Source organism: Tasmannia lanceolata, unplaced genomic scaffold, assembly GCF_043159265.1.
Source record: "Tasmannia lanceolata isolate RefF3 unplaced genomic scaffold, GAP_Taslan_0.1 ptg000048l, whole genome shotgun sequence".
Lineage (NCBI taxonomy): Eukaryota > Viridiplantae > Streptophyta > Magnoliopsida > Canellales > Winteraceae > Tasmannia > Tasmannia lanceolata.
The window spans coordinates 3,417,951-3,437,799 of record NW_027518725.1 but is presented as its reverse complement, the minus strand read 5'-3'; the positions used below and the strand labels follow the sequence as shown (position 1 = coordinate 3,437,799).

The window sequence follows — 19,849 nt, the reverse complement described above, 5'->3', positions numbered from 1 at the left end:
TAGGATGTGTTTGTTTTCATTAGTCTCAAGGCTATTCACTTAACCCTGACGTATTTGTTCTCGGCTTTGAGTATCATATTCAGCTTTTTGAATTTGATAACTCACAATGTGTGGTGCAAAGAGACGATTAGACATGCATTTGTTCGGCAACGACACCACATTTCTTCAGACAGCTTCACACTGGTCTTCGATCGTTGGAAGCCTCGTATTTCTTTATCATATTCAGCTTTTTGAATTTGATAACTCACAATGTGTGGGGCAAAGAGACGATTAGACATGCATTTGTTCGGCAACGACACCACATTTCTTCAGTCTTCGTTGGAAGCCTCGTATTTCTTTATGAAAGTTGGACAGTCGTAATGTTGTTTTTTCTTTTTCATAAAGATTTTCTTTTTCATAAAGAAATACGAGGCTTCCAACGATCGAAGACTATGAAACGATCTGAAGAAATGTGGTGTCGTTGCCCAACAAATGTCTAATCGTTTCTTTGCCCCACACACATTGTGAGTTATCAAATTCAAAACGCTGAAATTTCATGGCATTGTTTCATATAATGTATCACAATATTTGTTCCTCCTCCGGTTCTTGGCCTCCTTTCTTAATATTGCTATTCTTGTTCCCTCCTCCAATTTTATGTCGTATGATTTGTAGGATCACTTTGATGGTTCTTAATATGTATCTCATGACTTTGTGATAAGGAAATGAGATCATAATATGGAGGAATGGTCATAGCAAACGTTTCATATTTTGGACCAAGTCCACATAGGAGCCGGAAAACTCTGCTCTAATGAGGTACCGGTTTTCCAATACCATTTAGTTGATCACAAATTGATTTGAATTCATGTAGATATTCCAAATTGATGTACCCATTCGAATATATTACATTCGAGATAGGAGTTCAAACTTTGATGTTTGAGAATTGTGTGCAAACACGACTACTGGGCACTCCACACATCATCCGGAGTCTTTAGCCCAATAACTAAAGCGAGAACTTCCTCTGATAGGAGTTCAAATTGATTTGAATTCATGTAGATATTCCAAATTGATGTACCCATTCGAATATATTACATTTGAGATAGGAGTTCAAACTTTGATGTTTGAGAATTGTGTGCAAACACGACTACTGGGCACTCCACACATCATCCGGAGTCTTTAGCCCAATAACTAAAGCGAGAACTTCCTCTGATAGGGTTCTAGATGTCCAAGCTTTCATATGTCGATCCATGAGAACCCATGATATAAAGTCTAGATTATGGACTTTCTTTCTATCAGATGAGTACAAGTGTGGGAAATAACCACATGGATAAAACCCAGTTAACTCTCGGTTTTTTTAGAGTGAGAGAATCCGAGTCTCTAGAGAGCACCGCTTAAGATAGTTTGGGCAGTGGGGAGGGAGAAGAAGTGACTCGCATGTTAAGTTGATGGAGTAAAAAGAGGTGGTAGGGGTAGACCGAAAACAACTTGGGCAGTGGGGAAAGACTTGAGGGCTAGGAACATAGCAGAGAACATGATCTTGGATAGGATAGAATGGAAGAAAATGATCCATGTACACGAACCCAACTAGTGTCAGGATTGACTTTGTCAATTTGAACCGGGTAGATCCATTCACTTTCTTCATGAAAATATTCTAAAGGATTCATTAGCCGACCCCAACTAGTTTGGGACAAAGGCTTAGTTGAGTTGAGTTGAATTGAAAGAATCCGAATCTCCCAAAGCAAATAATTTCTCATGACGAAATGTTTCTCCGGCTCGCCTTCGAAAAACAAAGATGCAGCTAAAGGGACAGACATGGCAGTCAACAAAACAGTGGAGTTCTCTGCCTAGAAGATGCTGACATACGTCCAACCAGGTACCATAGGACTAGAAGAAACTCTGGTCTCATAGCTCTCAAGAGGCCAATCTTTGATGGCTTGCCAAAGCCCATAACTGGCTGGAGGAACCGAGGAACAATACTCCAATTGGGCCTTTATCCTTGGAATGAGAATTCTCAATCAGGCCTCCCATTAAGAGAAGGCTTATAAAGTACATAGCTCTGTCAGTAGAGAATAAAGAAAAAAACAAAGCAAGTGAATAAGATGTTGGTGGCGATGAGCTATTGTTTGTGTGATTAGCTTTGATGCAAAAACAGTGCCCATTTTAAGAGGAGGCTTATAACCATCAGATGCCTTTTATCACATTGGGATGCAGTGGTTTTGAGACTTGCTGCAAAATATATAGCCATCATAATCATAGGAAAATTCAGATGTTTAATGTGTCTTCCCAGCTTTGATGCAAAAACAGTGCCCATTTTAAGAGGAGGCTTATAACCATCAGATGCCTTTTATCACATTGGGATGCAGTGGTTTTGAGACTTGCTGCAAAATATATAGCCATCATAATCATAGGAAAATTCAGATGTTTAATGTGTCTTCCCATGTCAGATTAGCAGTGTTGCATCTGTTTTAAATATGCGTGAAGTAGCTCTGTACTTTCTTGAGGAAGAATCAGCTTCCCACATCCTCTTCAAGGTGCAAGCATTCTTATTAGATTATATGATGCTCATGCATAATCCATAAATTAGTAATTCTATTACAGGAGAAAGTAGTTCTATTCCAAAAAATAGAAAAAATGATTCTTATAAATGAGTTAAGAAACGTGATTCTGATTCTGGAAGCACTTCAAATAATAAGAATTGGTTCTGGCTTTAAGGAGAATCATGAGAATAAATGAATAATTAAACAATCCAACCTTGGCCCATCCACAGTTGTAAAATTTTGTGGGCCCACTAAAAGTATTTATTTGATCGACCCAAGCAATGTAAAATTCCACTTTCTCAATTTAATCTTTTTTCTAAAGTAGGACTTTCGATGTTGCACAGGAACAATACTCGTTTGAATGGGCTGGGCCAAATGCCGACATTGATTGAATGATCCTAGGCCCATCAGAGTCAAGTCTCCTATAAGTTTCGGTCCAGAAAATTTAACTAATTTATTTTTGTAGTTGTTGTTGGTGGGCTTACAAGTTCTCAGAACGTTTAACATGCATAATTAATCTGCTGGTGATTTCCTTATTATACAAACCGAATGTGAGACCAAAACCAATTATTGGACTCAAAATTAAGTGTAATACTGAGTGCAATAATTGGTTCTGGACTCAATCGGTTGTCACAATCTTAAACGTACAGGGCTTAAGGGTGATAAATTCAGTCTATGACAGTGGGCTAGGAATGATTTCGAGAGAGATGAGATTCAGTTTGCTTTTGCAATAGGGAGTCTTGTTTATATGATGTATGCATTACTTAAATGAGACTACGGCCTTGTTCGTTTAAGATTATGCCAACCGATTGTGACTCAAAAACCAATTATTGGACTCAAATTTACGTTTAATTTTTTGAGTCCAATGGGGACTGACAATTGGTTGGCATAATCTCAAACGAACAGGGCCTAACTATCACATACATATATGAGGACAGATAATCTTGGCAATTCATCACTTTGATTCCAACTAAGCCCCTGTTCGTTTGAGATTGTGACAACCATTTGTAAGCCCCCCAGCGATTATTTGACCTGAAATTAATGTAATTTTGGCTCCAATAATCAGTTGGGGCTTACAATCGGTGGTCATAATCTCAAATGAACAGAGCATAATAAATCTGTATCGAGATACATAATTATGCTTACATGTGGACTTGTGTCATGGAGAAGTAGGAAATAGTTCTTATGACTTCATCCACTCTAGAGGCAGAGTTCATAGTATGTTACGAGGCTACTCCTCACACTATATAGTTACAAAATTTCACTATGGGGCGTAAAGTGGTTGGCATCATCTCAAGGCCAATGAGGATTTATTGTAATAATTCAGCTGCGATCTTTTTTCTCCAAGAACAACAAGTCTAGTGGTGGATTGAAACACATAAACATCAAGTATCTTATTGAGACAGAAAAATTGGGAATCAAATTGTGTTTATTGAGCATATTGTTACGAAGAAGATACACAATGCTTTGCTTTCCCACATGAATATTCTCTCCTAACATTCTCCACAAACGCGTGGAACCATTCCAAAAAGAAGTAAAAAATTAAAAGAAAAAATGAATGTGCATATGCGTAAATAAGCTCAGTAATTATTTTCTCGAAGTCGAAAAAGAATATATCTGAATGGGGGTGTCTACATACATGCACCCAATTGCTTCATTTCCAAGCGACGGAGTCAATCTCATCTCTAGCTGACTTGTAAAGCTTGAGCCGCTGAGCTATGGCCTCCCTCTTCTCCATCAGCGCTGGATCTTCATCCAACATCGCTCCAAGCTGTTGCTTCTGCACACCAGGGCAAAGTACAACCAAGTTCAATACTCATATTTTCTTTTGTATCAGTAAACAAATTATAAAAACAAGAGCCATGCTAGTAGATTGCACCGTGGTTCTGCCTCCTGTAATTTTAAATCCATGGCAATCCATGTGATTAACAGTCTTGATCACCAAAGAGACAACAAATTGCAGTAGTATTTTTCTTGAAAATAAATATACATATAATAGGCTACCGATATTGGCATTCCAATGTTTTAATAATACTAACCCAGCTGACACGTCTTTTATTATTTAACCAGCAGCCAAAGGTTATTGCAATTCTCAAAACACTTTCAAAGGCCAATTAAAAAAAGAAAAGCCAAGTTGAGTTCGTGCAATTATCAAAACATGGCAATACCAATATCAGTAGCCAACTAGCCATAGAATATAACATAGTCTGTCTCAACTATCTCTGCCTTTTTCAAAATATCGTGAAAATTCTAATTTTTTGATCAAACGACAAAAAAAAAAAAAATTACACTGTGATAGATTTTTATTTTGTACAGCAAAAATATCATTGTAATTTCAAAATATTTTTTGTTTTTCTAGTTTTTATTATTTATATCTCCAGTATTTTCCCAGAAACAAAAGGGTTATCAGAGGCTGATGTCACCTAGCCTGTTGCCTTTTTCTCGAACTGAATGGTCAAGTATGGGTGACGAATCTTCGTCAAGACAAAGGTTAAACCACCTCTTAGGATATTTCAATTGAACAGTAGAACACAAAAATAAAACTGTGAAACAACCAATTGCTCCAAAAGGTTAAGCTGTTGGGGAAGGCGTTATTTAATCTTTTATACTTTAACACTCTCCTTCACGTGTGGCCCCTCTTTTTAGGGTTGGCCTACAAGTGGCACATGTGGCCCCTCTTTTGGTTTGGCCATTACATATGGATTTTTAATATCAAGGAGTTTTGAACCCAGGGCAATTGCTCTGGTACCATGTGAAATAACCAAGTACTCCTAAAGCTTAAGCTGTTGGAGAATGCATTAGTTAATCTTTTATACTTTAACAAAAACAAAAATAAAACAAAAGGTAAGAATGTTGTAGGATATCATCTGACCTCCCTCCGGCCAATTTGAGCATAAAAAAGGTTTAGCAGTGCCTGCTTGGCCTCGCGGACTTGACAGTGAACAACAGCCTTGGGGATGGAATTCTTCAGCGTTTCACATACCATGCCAACATAAGATGACACATTGGATCCTGAATGAAAATAATCAGATGCCATGTCAGCATTCACATGTGTACTTTAGATGGCATGTCGCTACGTGAAATGTGTCGTGCTGCATAGCATAAATGAAATGAACATCCACAATGTGAATGGTGAAGCCAAAAACAAAAAAAAATACAGTGCAATTTTTTATGCAATTTTTTTAATGGTGACTGATATCATTAAAAGAAGACCGAGGTGGTCAAATACAAAGACATAGGGATACAAGACTCGAGTTACACAACTAAAAAGATAACAAGCGAGAATCAAGGAGGCATAAATAAAAGGGAAAAATACATTTACACCCCCTCTAGTTTCGAACATATACACTTCTAACCCTGACTTTCAAAACGTGACAACTACACCCCCTGAGATTGCATTTTGTTATAAGTATACCCCCTCCATCAACTGTCCGTTAGTTTAACCCGACGGAATGGCCCAAACTAACCTGGGTTAGGATTTTGAGGACAGAAATACCCTCACTTGTTTTAAGCCATTTGCAGAGGGATTAGGGTTATTCCCACCCATTTCCTTCATCACGGCCGCCGTTGCAATCTCCGGCACAACCCATTTACGTTGTGGCATGGCTGAACAAATGGACGGTTTGGATCATCCTATGGACTGAGCCTACTGTACTTTTTGAGAAACCCTGAAAGCAAAAGGTCATGAACCTTAAAAAAAACCAGGAAATAAGAAACAGGGATAAAGGCAAATAAACGAGCTTTTTTATATACCTGAAAAAAGATATGTGATAGTGTGAAGGAATCAAAATGATTTCGAAGTTGGGTGGCTGCGAAGGTGGGTTCTAGCGGCTATCGATCTGGATGGGTGAATTGGGCTCCGAGAGATGTATTTCAAAGAGGGATGGGATATTGAACCTGCGTTTGAATGGGTTTGGCTGAATCTGGGCCTGAATAGAATTGGAAATGAGATGGGTTTGGTATTGAATCTGGGTTGGAATGTATAGAAATGACATGGATATGGTATTGAATCTGAATTTGAATGTGTTTGGCACTGAATCTGGGCATGAATAGATTTGGAAATGAGGTGGGTTTGGTATTGAATCTGGGTTGGAATGGGTATTGAAATGAGATGGATATGGTATTGAATCTAGATTTGAATGGTTTTGAAGAGGAGTGAAGTGGGCTTGGAGCTGGTTCAAAGTGGATTTTGGGCCTGCACATTTGGAGCATATTTTTAGGTATCCAGGTTGAAGATGAGATGCGTTTCATGGTTTTGAGATAGGGGTTTTGAACAATTCGTTGAAGTGTTTCGGTGATTCAAGTTACGTTGGATTTAGATCCAAGTTACTATTTTGTTTCTTCTTATTCTTTTATTACTTTTATTAAAGTATTTTGATTTCAGTTCACATATTAAGGCTCTACAGATCCAAGATTCAATACCCACCATATCCATCTCATTTTCAGTTGGGGAAGACGAGGGCATTTTAGTCATTTTCGCCTCGCCGTTTTCTCCGTCACGTTAAAAAAACGCATTGTAACTTCAGGGGTGTACTTGTCACGTTTTGAAATGCAAGGTTAGAAGTGTATGTGTCAGAAACTACAGGGGGTGTAAGTGTAATTTTCCCTAAATAAAATCGAAAAGCTCAATACCATCCATCTCAACTCCTCCTTTAGCAAGCCTATCGGCCAATTCTTATGCGGATCAACGCACATGCTGGAAGACAATCGATGATACCCCAATCTAATCTTGAATCTCATAAAAAAATCTTGCAAATCTCCAAGGATGAAGCCCTTTAAGCCAACGAACCACATTCAAGGAGTCCTTTTCAACTATCACTTTTTCTAGACAAGTTTTATCTAATAATTTAAACCCTTGATGCACAACCCTAACCTCTGCTTCATTTGAATCTGCTATCCCGATGGAACCAGCAAATGCTAGTGCAAAATAGATTAAAGAAGGTGATAAAATCACTGCTTACTGCCTTACTTTCATCGTATAGCGAATGTGAGAAGGAGGGGTAATCAAATTGAAAGCTTGAGGATCAATGGGACGATGTCCGACGATAAGGAGATGAAAATTAGTGAAATCGTAGATTTTTATCGATCCATATATTCTTCTAAAGAAGTTGAGAGGCCAATCAAGAGGAGGTTGATTTCAATTCCCTAGAAGAGGCTGACAGGCGCAGATTAGAGATGCCTTTCTCTGAGGAAATTGAGTGTGGGGTGTTTTCTTTAGGGAGGTATAGGGCCCCAGGTCTCGATGGTTTCTACCTCACCTTTTTCCATAGTTGTTGGGAGTATGCGAAGGATGACATTATGCGTTTTTTCAAAGAATTCTATGATGAAAAAGTACAATACAATCTGCAAAGTAAAATAGTATTCTACAATCTATATAAAGTGATATACCAATCCTCCTGAGGTGGCTGTCAGCGTATCGGTCCATGGTTGGAGCCGTGTGATTTCCACCCTTCTCGCTCTCTAATGGGAGCTTTCGGAAGAATTCCACTGTCAGGTAACTTGATTCCATCTCCACTAGCCGAAGAACTGTTTTGCGGCTATCTTCACGGAACCTTTCCAAGGCCTCATTTGATGCAGCCGCTATGTCAGCTTGAAGTGTCGGAAACCGCTTCAGTTCCTGATAAATTCAATTAAACAGATTTAACAGAAACACAAGATTATAAATGTAGCTTAAGATGAGCTAATGTAGCAAGTTATGCTCAGTTTCACTTGATGGCTGTAATTAGAAATCGTAGAACCTTTAAAGAGCTAGTTATTATGAATCTGGCCATGTGCATACTGCATACATATACTGATATACATTATGTATAAAACTTCCGTCTTCTAGTACTGATAGGAATTATACGCACCAGACTAGGTACGAAGGCAAAGAATATCCTATACAAAAAAGGTTTAGGGCATAATTTTGTGGTTACTTGTGGTTGACACCCCAATTTGCATGGGTCAACTAGATCGAATTGGTTAACAAGTATATTAACATCCACTGTTGCATAGGGTTTTGAGTCTATCAATTAAAAGTAGCCAATCCTTTCCTCACTCAGTACTAAAAGATAAACTATGGAAATTTTTGCAAGGAAATAAACTGTGTCACCCTTGAAATCGTAAGCAACTATCTAAAACAATCTCCAATGAAGCCATCCAGAACCACCCAACCTCTTAGAAGTTACTCAAAAAGCATATAGGAACTTTTACATTGCCAAAAATTAATCCATACGCCAGCCTACACCATTGACCCAATAGGAATCCTCAAGACATGATTTGACCAGCAATAGCGCTCGTTTGGCATGCGTTGCTCAATGGGCATTTTTCAAGAGAGGTAAAATTCTCAACTTTTTAGCTTTTCAAGATAGCTTCCAAAGTCCAAACAAGATCACGACCATTTAATTTCATTTTCTTAGCAGAATCCAAACCCCCCATTAGGAGATAAATTTTGTCATGAAACCAACAGTATTACTTAGGTCTGAATTTATATTTCAAACAAAAATGTTACACTCTTTTCCAACATTGGGGTTGAAAATACAGCAAACAAGCCCATCCATCACCATCCAATTTCATTTCCTAAGAAGTATCCACACCACCAAGCTTTCGGCTTTTATTTACTGGTAGCAACTTTTGTTTGACTGTAGGGGAAAAAACAAAGTTTGTATCAAACCACATTAGAAATGGAAATTTTCTTATTTAAATTACTTCTAAAATGTTTCATTTGACTGGGAAAGAAACAATGATTGTTCTGAAGAAAGTGTACAGAGTATTATAGAAATCACAATTCATTGCTAATTCATGGGGTAAAGAATCAAAAATTATTTCAAGAAAAAATCCAAGTACAGATTGCTAGGACAACAAAAATCATTTCAAGACTAGTAATGACAGAAATTGTATCCATTATTGTGACATCCACTTGCATAAAACTCATATTAAAGACTTCTTGCACTTATAAATTTCCCACCTGTGTTTCAGCTATTGACTTTCGAACAAGTTCTTTCAAGACTAAGTGCACCTGAAAAAAAAAGTCATCCCCCTATGAATTAGGAAAAATAAAAAGTCAAATTGATGATATAAATTTAGGATGTTGATTGGCAGATGTTAGAAGAAATATAATGTCAACTAAGTCATAATAGTGAAAACGAGGACCGACTTTCTTGCCTTCTCCAATCAGTGTAGTCAAAAGAAGTTCATGAGCAAAGGCAAAATAAATGAAAAACCATCTGAAACATAATTCATCAGAGTCGGAGATCAAGATTCATACCCACACACTTCGACATTGTTGCTAATGTGCATTAGTAAGACTTCAAAGATTATAACCAAACTAGTACAGTTAAAAGAAAATAACAAAAAATACAAATAATAAATGTGAATATAGAAATAAAGTCACCAATGTGGAGAATATCTCATCACCCATTCATTATTTTGGGATGTTTTACAAAAAAGAAATAAACAAAAAAGATACTCATGTCGTGACTCAGTTCGGTTTTTTTCCCAGCAGGTGGGAGTTACACACATCAGCCTCAAATAATGCATCAAGGCTACAGGCATATGACTCAGCGCGTTCTAAATTTGTCTTTTTGGCTTGGTGTTTTTGTTTCCATAATAATTTTTGCTAATTATGCCATTAACTGGTTTCTCAGCCCCTATTTTCATCCAATGGTTTTGACCAAGCACCAGAATTCAAAACCAATTACCTTCTTTTCTCTCTGGTTTTCTTAAACCAATGATAATCTAGCCAGTAGCCAGTAGCCAGGACAAACATACAAACAACCTTTCAGAAAATGACAAGAATATGGCTGGAAGAGTGGAAGCTAACCAAAGAAATCAGAATAGGCATGCTTATGCATTAGTCTTTTAAAAAACCAATTATCTTCTTTTCTCTCTGGTTTTCTTAAACCAATGATATTCTAGCCAGTAGCCAGGACAAACATACAAACAACCTTGCAGAAAATGACAAGAATGTGACTGGAAGGGTGGAAGCTAACCAAAGATATCAGAATAGGCATGCTTATGCATTAGTCTTTTCAAAAAAAAAATTAGAGAATTACAGCATCAACCGAGGCTTCAGCTGGGCCTTTAAAAAAGCCGAGGGAACCATCAATGAGTCTTCTGTATCCTTGTTCTGGGGCAATCAGATGAGGCTGATAACCATCAGCTTCTGAAATAACTTTTCGAACATTTTGTAAAGAGAGATGTCGATCAAAAGGGAGCTTTTTCAGAGCAGCTGGTAGTTGGTTGTCAAAAACCCCATATATCCGATCTCCACCTGGTCTCCTGAGTAACAAAGTATTGGTATTGATTGAGTACAGACATCAAATGAGAGGAAAAACGCTTAACAAATGCAAAACCAATATCAATTCAAGCAATTAGTTATTTTCAGAACATTTTAAGGTTTCAAGGTGTTATTAAGGTCCCATACTGATGTATTTCCTGCAATGGGTTCACATTAACAATTGTCAGAATGAATGACGACATCATTTTCCATAGATAATATATCATATACTATATTAAAGTAAAGTGTATCCAGATATATTAAAATTACATAAATAGCAGACAAATAGTAGTTGAAAAGAACAAAGATAAAATATTAAGCATGTCAACATGTTGCAAAGCAGACACAGATATATGTATAAACACGTGTGTGTATATATATATATATATATATATATATATATATATAGAGAGAGAGAGAGAGAGAGAGATATAATGTCATCCCAACCATTCAAGAGAGAGAGAGAGAGAGAGAGAGAGAGAGAGAGAGAGAGATAATGGCACCCCAATCCTTTACAGTCTACACTTCTCTAATCTGCTTTTAAAGGGGGGTTACAATTCCCAAGACACTCTCAAATCTCAATAGCCAATCAAAAAAATGGTTAGTAGAGTGTGGAGTGTCATTATCAAAACAGGGAGCGTGGATACAACCCCAGAAAGTGGAACACACCAGCAGGTCCTTCAAGTTAATGATAATATGCATTACTTCATCTAAGTATAAAATATAGAAAAGTGATCCCACATAACCAAATATATTAAACAAATATAAATAATAAAAAGATAAACAATAGCCTTGTCAGAATGTGTTCGACACCGATATCCTTCCAAGTATGGAAAATTTTCCAAATGGACATCCTTGTTATGTAGAAGGTAGAGAATAAGCAATTGTCAGCCGCTTTAACACTCAGAAAATAAATAAATAAAATTAATCAAGTAATCAACTGAACATTTGAACATAATTATTAAGGCTCTTGGCACTCAAAAGTGTAGTTCCTGCAATGTCTGGATTGTCAACGAATGCATAAAGAAGATAATGCATTTACCCTCCATCCAGATGCTCTTTAAATACACGGTCAAACGCACGACACATCTCTAAAATCGTGTACAGCTGGGCCTGCAGGTATAAAAATAGTTCCAGTAAATTAAATCAGATCAAACTCCATCCAAATAGTTATAGAGTTCTTGTCTGGGTATAGCATTATCCTGAAAAAACAAGGATATGCTCCAGGCTCCCTCCCCACCACACACTTCTGACATGTGCGGCTAAAAAAAACCCTGCACAAGGGCATTTTGGTCATTTTATAGGAATATATCAAAATGGCAGGGAGGGGGGTGTCCCTCTTTACTCAGGATGCCACCATTCCCTAAGCATTTTTTATAGTTAAATCGAGCGAATTTGAAAGAAGTTACTCAAGTGTTACCCCTCCATCAGCTCCAATAGGCCTGCCAAGACGGTCTAGCTCTGCATCAAGCTCATCAATTGTTTTATTTATTAAAGCTATAATGCTTGGTATGCGTGACCTGATGACGGCCTCCAAATGCTGAAGAAAACCTCTCCCGTGGTAAGAAAAATTTTAACATTAAATAAATCCATAACCAAGGAGGCAAAAAATAAGGAAATGATCGGGTACACCTGTGATAGAAGTTTTGCAAGATATTCTGAACCCATTTTGCTTGCCAAGTGTCCATAATCAGAGCTAGTTTGGAAATATTCACGCTCCCTTCGGCGAGCAGCAATCATATCAACATTCTTGTTTATGTCTGCCTGAGAGCGGTTGACAACTCCAACCCAAGGGTGCTGCAAACGGTAGGACCTTCCTTCGAGAACCTTAAATATGCATAAGGAAAAAGTAAATTTATGTGTACATAGAGTATCTCCCACTTTGATTCGAGAAAAATAATAATTCAACAAAGCCTCAAATGTTCTCAAGAGAAGCACTTTAAAGCTGCAATACAAAAAAAAAATTGGGAAAAAATGCTGATGTAATGAAATAAAAAATAATGCCTTAATGTAAATAAACTGGTGTAGTCTGAGCAATTGTATACGCAATTGCAATAATAAAATGCGTAATGGAAGACAACCTACATCGACAGCATTGGTACCCTTGTCCATCAGATCAAGCTTTGTTAACACTCCAAATGTTCTTTCACCTGAAAATACACCAGTACAACAAATTGATAAATCAAATAATATATACTCCGTGCCCATTGTGAACCTGCAGGATGGAAGGAAAACTACCCAGCCTTCTTACGTAATAAGAAACAGACTCAACACATTTTACAGTACCTGAAGGATCAACTTCCCTTGCAAGCTTTATAGCGTCTGATGTAGCAATGTCTTGATTAGCAGGAGAAATGGCCAATATAATGCAATTAGGCTACAAAACAGGAACAAGTAAATAAATGAGCATGCAAAGAAACCATACATTAAATTATCAAACTATAAAAACCAATTATCTGGATCTTTGGAAAAGAATATGGACAGGTTAAGGATGAATAATGGCTGATACAAGCATTTCACAGAAAGCAGAATGATGCATAACCCACAATAAAAGAGGATGAGACATAACCGTGAACAACAAATCAGTTTCTGAAAGAGAATGTTAGATGATATATGCAATCATTTAAATAGCTCAGGTATTAAATGCACATACAGATTAGGGAATTAATCCACGGGAAGATAGAAAATTGAGAGGAAATTTCCGACATTTTATCAAGATCTACTGATCCTGCATATAATCTAATATTTCACACCTTCTCAACGTAAGACTGAACCATGTTTTCAATATCTTCAACAATGCTATCTGGCTGCCCCTCTGCAAAAGGGCAAATTATCATTATATTGCAATGAGAAAGAGAACGTGAGTTGCATGATGTCAAAGAACACCAAAACAAATGCCTTCCAAAAAAATTACCTGTAGCAACCTTTGTCATCCCAGGAAGATCTATGAGTGTTAAGTTCACAACTGTGAAATGAAACAACATAAGATATAAGCATCCTGAATAATTTAGCCAAGAGAAACAAATATAAACATAGTATTTGTTGCTTCTTGTGCTTTAAATTCAAAATAGGATCCATTCATCACATAAAATCAAATGCATTCAGTAACAAATAGCCAAAACGGTGTCCATACGAACCATTTGGGGAGTAAATGCTTAGGTGAATTGGAATGTTCGAGATGTGTTTCGACTTTCCAGTTATCCGGTCAGTTTCATCCTGAATCTCCTTACGAACGGCGGCTGCACAAGCACAGGAATTCTCAGTACAAGCTTCAATTAGTATGTATGATTCTGAAATATGCATATATTCAATCGATACATTGATAGGCATTAAAAGCTAAAAGATGAATAGAAACAACATCCTAGAAATAAAATGCTAAGATCAAATATAAGTACAAGTGAAAAAATACCAAAATGGCTTCCAAACTATTTCACTAAGTTCATTCTTATAAAGAGTGACCGACTGACATTCAAAAGCTACCTCCAAAGACAGAATAAGAAATTATTGGCTGCAACAAGGAAGACCTGGAAGTAATACAGCAGCAAGATATATTCCTTCAATGTAACAAAATTGTGAGTACAAGAATACGGTTTCAGGAAAAGGTTTTCACAGTCCCACAGCGTGACAGAATACTACAAGTCTATAATATCCTTGAGTTGTAATGTTTCTAATCCAAACAAGTTCTTCTTTGAGGTTGTGAAAGAATGAATTCATGTGTAACCAAGTTTTGTAAGGTAAGTAATCTCCCAGTTCAGGAGAACCAGTTAAGTTCAGGGCTGTCCGGCTTGCAGCGGACCATCTCAGTCCTTTATCTTTTATTAATAATATTTTTGCCATTCAAAAAATAAATAAATCTGTAACCTAATTCACAAATCCAGAAGGAAACCATAAACGTGAAAAATGTGCAGGAAAAATACCAAATAACTGCACAGTTTAATGCGATTAAGTCTTGAGACAGGTAAACTATTACACGCATGAGGCGGATACCAGATCCAATCATCAGCAGGCAACTTCAAAAACAATTTTAAACACCCTTTGACTTAATGTACAGAAACTTCCAAATTAATTGGAGGAAGACAGTCCCAATAGGGATAGCTTACTGTAATCAATTTTTCTACGAATGATGCTTAGACCATCAAACAGATGCCTCGTTCTATAAACACGGGAAATGCTTTATCTTGTTTAATAACATATGTCCATCTAGCCCCTAATTCATAATATCAATAAGCTGAGAATCACTTCATATGTCCACAAGAATCAAACCTTAGTTTTAGATCAACATCGCATTCCTCGAGTCTGTGGTTATTGCAACAGCCACCAAACCTCCATCACGAACTGCCACACTCATCCCTGTGTCCCCCAAACATCCCATTTTAGTTGGAGTGGGGGCACTTTTTTCGAACAATACTAGTAAAGGTTTATGGTAAGAAAACTATTTCCCGAGATCAAGATGACTATGGTGTTGGCACTTCTAGGAAGAGATGCCTAAACAAAGGGTTCAATTTTCCAAAAAGATTGTTATTTGTAAATCCACATTAGTTAGTTTCCACATATCAGGCCCAGTCTCTTTGCATACTCACTGGCATTAATAGAGTCAACTTCCACCATCAAGTGTCTAGCAATGCTCCATAGAGATCCCTATGTCTCGTTATAGTCTTTGACACCAATTGGGCTGGAAAAACCCATACCTAGATGGTTACGAAACCCATATTCATAAATATATCCGTTCTTTTCACAATATCAAGGAAAAAGTGATGATAAAAACGAGAAAGTAGCAATTAGAACATACTGTAGTTGAAAATATCACAATTTTTTATTTTTTGTTAAATGTTGCAAAAAAGATAACAATTTTTCAATTTTTTTTCTTACTAAGGTTTTAAAATTAAATAAAAAATAAAAATCAGACCTCATGAACAAATTTGCTTTTATATAATTTTGAAATCCTCATCCATAGATTGTGTTCTTTGTTGGATTGCTCCCTTTTCTCATTGAATCGTTGGTTGTGGAGGGTAACTCCCTCAATGTTAGTAGGCGGCTTAAGTAATATGAAGGATTCTCCCATGAGGTATGGTATTGAGGAGATCCTCGACAACACTGGGTCCCATCACATGTTTTTTCAACATATAATCCTCTGTGAATTCGGAGGCTGATTCATGAGCTCGTAGTGGTTCCTCCCGTGACGCTCTGGTTGTTGGATACATTTTCCCTTTAGAGGAAGATGGCTGATTCCTTGTTATAATGCCCTTTGGGGTGGCCATATGTCCATCTTCGGCGCGGCTGTTGCATCTTTTTCTCTTTTATTTTAGTGATTTCTTTTACCATTAAAGAAAAAACAAAGGAACCATGAACCATTGTAGCCAAGTACCGTCCATTTGTATGCCAGTGGTCAGATGACTAGCATATCATCCAGTCACTAAGATACTTTGACGTTGGGACAAACACAATCAGGCCATTGATTGGTCTTCATTGCCAAAACATGTGATATGTATAGTTGTGTGTAAAAGGCCATCGCAAGGGCATGGACTCCAGCACCATTGCAATACATACCATTTTTTTAAAATGGATAGTTTTGTGCTTCAGGCAATAGCCAAACATCAAAATGAGAGGAAGATAAAGGTTCATCACAATGAACATTCTTATCAATAAAAAGAAGTAAGCATTGCTTCTCTTTTATTTTTTGGAAGAAAGAAGTAACTATTGGTTTGATCCTTTGACAATTGAAAAAAATCACATCTCATAATTTTGCCAACTCTATATCTAAAAATTTCACATAAATGAGAGAATCAAATTACGGATAAACCTAGATGAACACTTAAAAGGAAAAAGATAAAGATATGGGTCTTCTCCATTCTTTTCTTGAGCAAAAGATGCGTCTTTTAAAGAGATACAGTCCTTTTGCCTTCATCGATCTTCCTCCCCATCTTGAGGTCTGTGATAATTAGATGCGTAGGAAAAAAGGTTCCAGATGAATAATGGGCATTGGGTGTACACTACTTCTACAAGGTAGATTGGAACAGAAGTAGAGCAGGAAACACACAAGAAAATTTTTAGATGGAGAAATGTTTAACTCTTTTGCTTCCATGAACTGAGGTGGAGGATTCATCCAGTAATGAAAGAAATTTTTCACTAGAGGAAGGAAGCAATGAGAAAATTGCAGAGATGCTTATCATGCCGTCAGACTCTCCAAGTGAACAATCCTAGATGAAAATAAGAAACTAACATTGGGGTTAGCAAGGATGAAACATGTTCTCTGGTGGCTAATAGATATCTGGTAACACATGTCAAGCCTGTGTGAGATTTCATTTAGCTTGTCCATCAGAAATTCTATGGTTGTATTGGCAGCAGCAGCCATATTAGCATTCACAATGCTAGTGGATTTTGATGGGGAAATTCTGAGGGTCAGACATAAAGAACCCAAAAATTTTCCTTTGCACACTTTAATTTGAAAGAACAGAATCACCATGGTCCTCCAACAGTGTTGACCGCACTAGAGGTTCGTGATAACCTATAATGAAGCAATCATGTCTACAGTTTTCTGGAAAACGCCCATCGGTTCAGCATTCTGACATAGGAATTCAATATTTCCTATCCAAAGCTCAAATGACCAATGTACTTCCACAAGTTTGGAAAGAATATGGTTCACACAAGATAAATCAGAGCAAAGCGGAAAAAAATATAGAAAGATAATTGTTTAAAACAGACATAACGACAGCTAAGCTTCAATTGAAATTTCCAATGCAATGTCGATGTAAGCAATAATTAATCCATGTATGTCCAATATGTTATGGTTTCTCTTCCCATCAGTTTATAGGGGTGTTATGTATGTACTGCTGTTTACAAGATCTGGATCTTGCTAACTAGCTGATATAGTCCCTTAGCTTTCTAGGCCAGAAGCATTTCCATGGTCTGTTTAAACACCAGTAATCAGCACTGCCAATTACATTACTGGTACTGTTCCATCAATCCATACAGTAAGCAATCTTGACGATGGAAGACAACACGATTAGTAAAACAAACAAAATACATACATGTAATTCAAGAACTCAAAAGTTATATGATTATTTGTGAATCTCAAATTACAAAATGGTACCTGATAATGCACATAATAACCATGGAAGTAGATAGCACATTACAATCCAAAGTCAACGGGCACTTCAATTACTACATTAAATCATAAACATATTTTTAAACATCAAACAATTCAAACTACACAAATAATAAAAAAAGATTTCAAGGACTCAAAAGTTCTATGATGATTTCTGAATCTCACACTACAAAATGGCATGATAATGTGCATAATAACCATGGAAGTAGATAGCACATTTCAATCCAAACTCAACTCGCACTTCAATTACTACACTCGATCATAAACATATTGTTAAACATCAAGCAATCCAAACTAAACAATTCAAACCACACAAATAATAATAAAAAATAGAAGGACTGGATCGATAAACAAGGTGCATTTATCTTAGAATCCTACGTACCAAAATCATTGAATCGCTTCCTTGGTGCATGAAGAAACTCCCCATACTCCGGTTGCCCCTGTTCGGTCTTATGAAGTTGCAGCACCAGAGGCCTCCGTGTCACAATCCCTTAAAATTCAAAAAGAAAAATCAAGAAAAAATAAAATTAAAAACATTTCTAAATAGAGATGGAGAGGGAGAGGGAGAACACATCGAATCGACATTACCAGATCCACGAAAAAATCAAGAAAATAAATTTACAAAGATCTCAAAATTAAAACAAATCAATCCAACATCATAAATCAAACGACACATAGAGAGATGGAAAAGGAGACAGAGAACGCATTTACCAGATCCACGAGGCAGGAAATCCCTCCCAACAACACTTTCCAAAACCGAAGATTTCCCCGAACTCTGAATTCAAGCATAAGGAGAACCAATAATTAATTAAAAAAAACCTAACCCTAACCCTAGAAAATCCAAACACATATAGAAAAAACAGAGGAAAAAACATAAATCACCTGGCCACCAACAACCGCAACAGAAGGGAGAGCTTCCCATAGCGAGCCTTCGCCTCCATGATCGCCAAGAACCGTACAAGCTCTCTGTATTCTGTTCACTAACCCTATGAGGCTCTCCATTGTAGCCATTTTGCCTTGAATTTGGTTAGGATCTGCTCAAACTCTCCACCTGAAAATTGAAAAAGGAAGAGGAATAGATCTGAAATGAGATCTGAAATGAGATCTGCTCGAGAGAGAGAGAGAGAGAGAGAGAGAGAGAGAGAGAGAGAGAGAGAGATTGGAAGGAAAATAGAGGAAAGAAGGATTGGGGATCGGCATTTTGGTATTGGATGGAGAAATAGATAAAGAAAACTCACGCGAAAGAGAGAAGCGCGTTTCTGAGGTCAGATGCTGCCAACTGCGAGAATCCAGAGATGGAAATGAAACTAAAAAACGGTTGATGATGTGATGTTATTGACTTCATTTTTTTTTAGGAAATGATAAATTCGCACCCGATATAGGATAATTCGCATCCTTGCAACGTGATTTGGCGTAAAAAAGCGTTAAAAGTCTGCCGTAAAATTCACGTTATCAGTGGTGCGAATTATCCTGCAGGGGGTGCGAATTTATCAACTACCTTCTTTTTCGTTAGTTTTTCATTTTATTCTTAGAAGGTAAATGATATGGTGAGACGCGTCTGAGATGAGATTGAAAATAGAGAGAGTTTCATTTGCGCACAACCGAATGGGAATGATCGGTAAGGCTCGATCTCATTGTAATACAATGTAGCGCAGCATCAATGGGTCCAACCCTCAATCTAAGCGTCTACTTGATAGGTCATGCTTTGGATTTCTCAAGGGGCCTAAGGGGCACATATGTGAGATCAGGACTGTTGATCTAGTAGAACATGATGTTGCGTGAGAGAGTAGCCCCCTCTGATGAATTAAATATGGATGAAAAGTGAGCCATTGTGGCTGCTCTCTCGTGCAACAGCCCAGCCTCGAAATGCCTCCTAGTGAATCCCCTTTAAAAAAATAACAGTTTAACTTCTCTCTGAAGAACCCTGAACAAGGCTTGAACAATGATCGATGGATCGACGGCTTAGATCATCAG

General features: G+C 37.3%; 1 protein-coding gene across 2 annotated transcripts; it reads right to left on the bottom strand.

Moving 5' to 3' along the window:
- Window positions 1-3,924: 3,924 nt before the first annotated feature.
- DL1C (DYNAMIN-like 1C) lies at window positions 3,925-19,267 on the bottom strand. 2 transcript variants are annotated; one of them, XM_077375090.1, is made up of 17 exons: window positions 19,114-19,267; window positions 18,758-18,926; window positions 18,587-18,650; window positions 18,258-18,365; window positions 13,908-14,009; window positions 13,685-13,735; window positions 13,524-13,585; window positions 13,057-13,147; window positions 12,856-12,920; window positions 12,403-12,597; window positions 12,191-12,310; window positions 11,813-11,883; window positions 10,547-10,772; window positions 9,460-9,510; window positions 7,902-8,130; window positions 5,386-5,525; window positions 3,925-4,293 (listed from the first exon to the last, which is right to left on the bottom strand). In XM_077375090.1, the coding sequence occupies exons 2-17, from the start codon at window positions 18,884-18,886 to the stop codon at window positions 4,168-4,170; spliced, it is 1,830 nt and encodes a 609-aa protein (XP_077231205.1). In that variant the 5' UTR covers window positions 18,887-18,926; window positions 19,114-19,267; the 3' UTR covers window positions 3,925-4,167. The 2 variants fall into 2 exon arrangements, with proteins under 2 accessions (XP_077231205.1, XP_077231206.1); XM_077375091.1 differs by lacking the exons at window positions 3,925-4,293; window positions 5,386-5,525; window positions 7,902-8,130 and adding an exon at window positions 8,237-9,133.
- Window positions 19,268-19,849: the final 582 nt, after the last annotated feature.

What these genes read in the sequence shown, in the direction of transcription:
- DL1C (XM_077375090.1), bottom strand. Translation starts at nt 18,886, where the DNA reads ATGGCTACAATGGAGAGCCTCATAGGGTTAGTGAACAGAATACAGAGA. An exon ending in GAAGCGATTCAATGATTTTG is followed by an intron (nt 14,010 to 18,257) that starts GTACGTAGGATT and finishes GTGCTTGTGCAG; the next exon opens with CCGCCGTTCGTAAGGAGATT. An exon ending in AAGGGAAGTTGATCCTTCAG is followed by an intron (nt 12,921 to 13,056) that starts GTACTGTAAAAT and finishes GTGTATTTTCAG; the next exon opens with GTGAAAGAACATTTGGAGTG.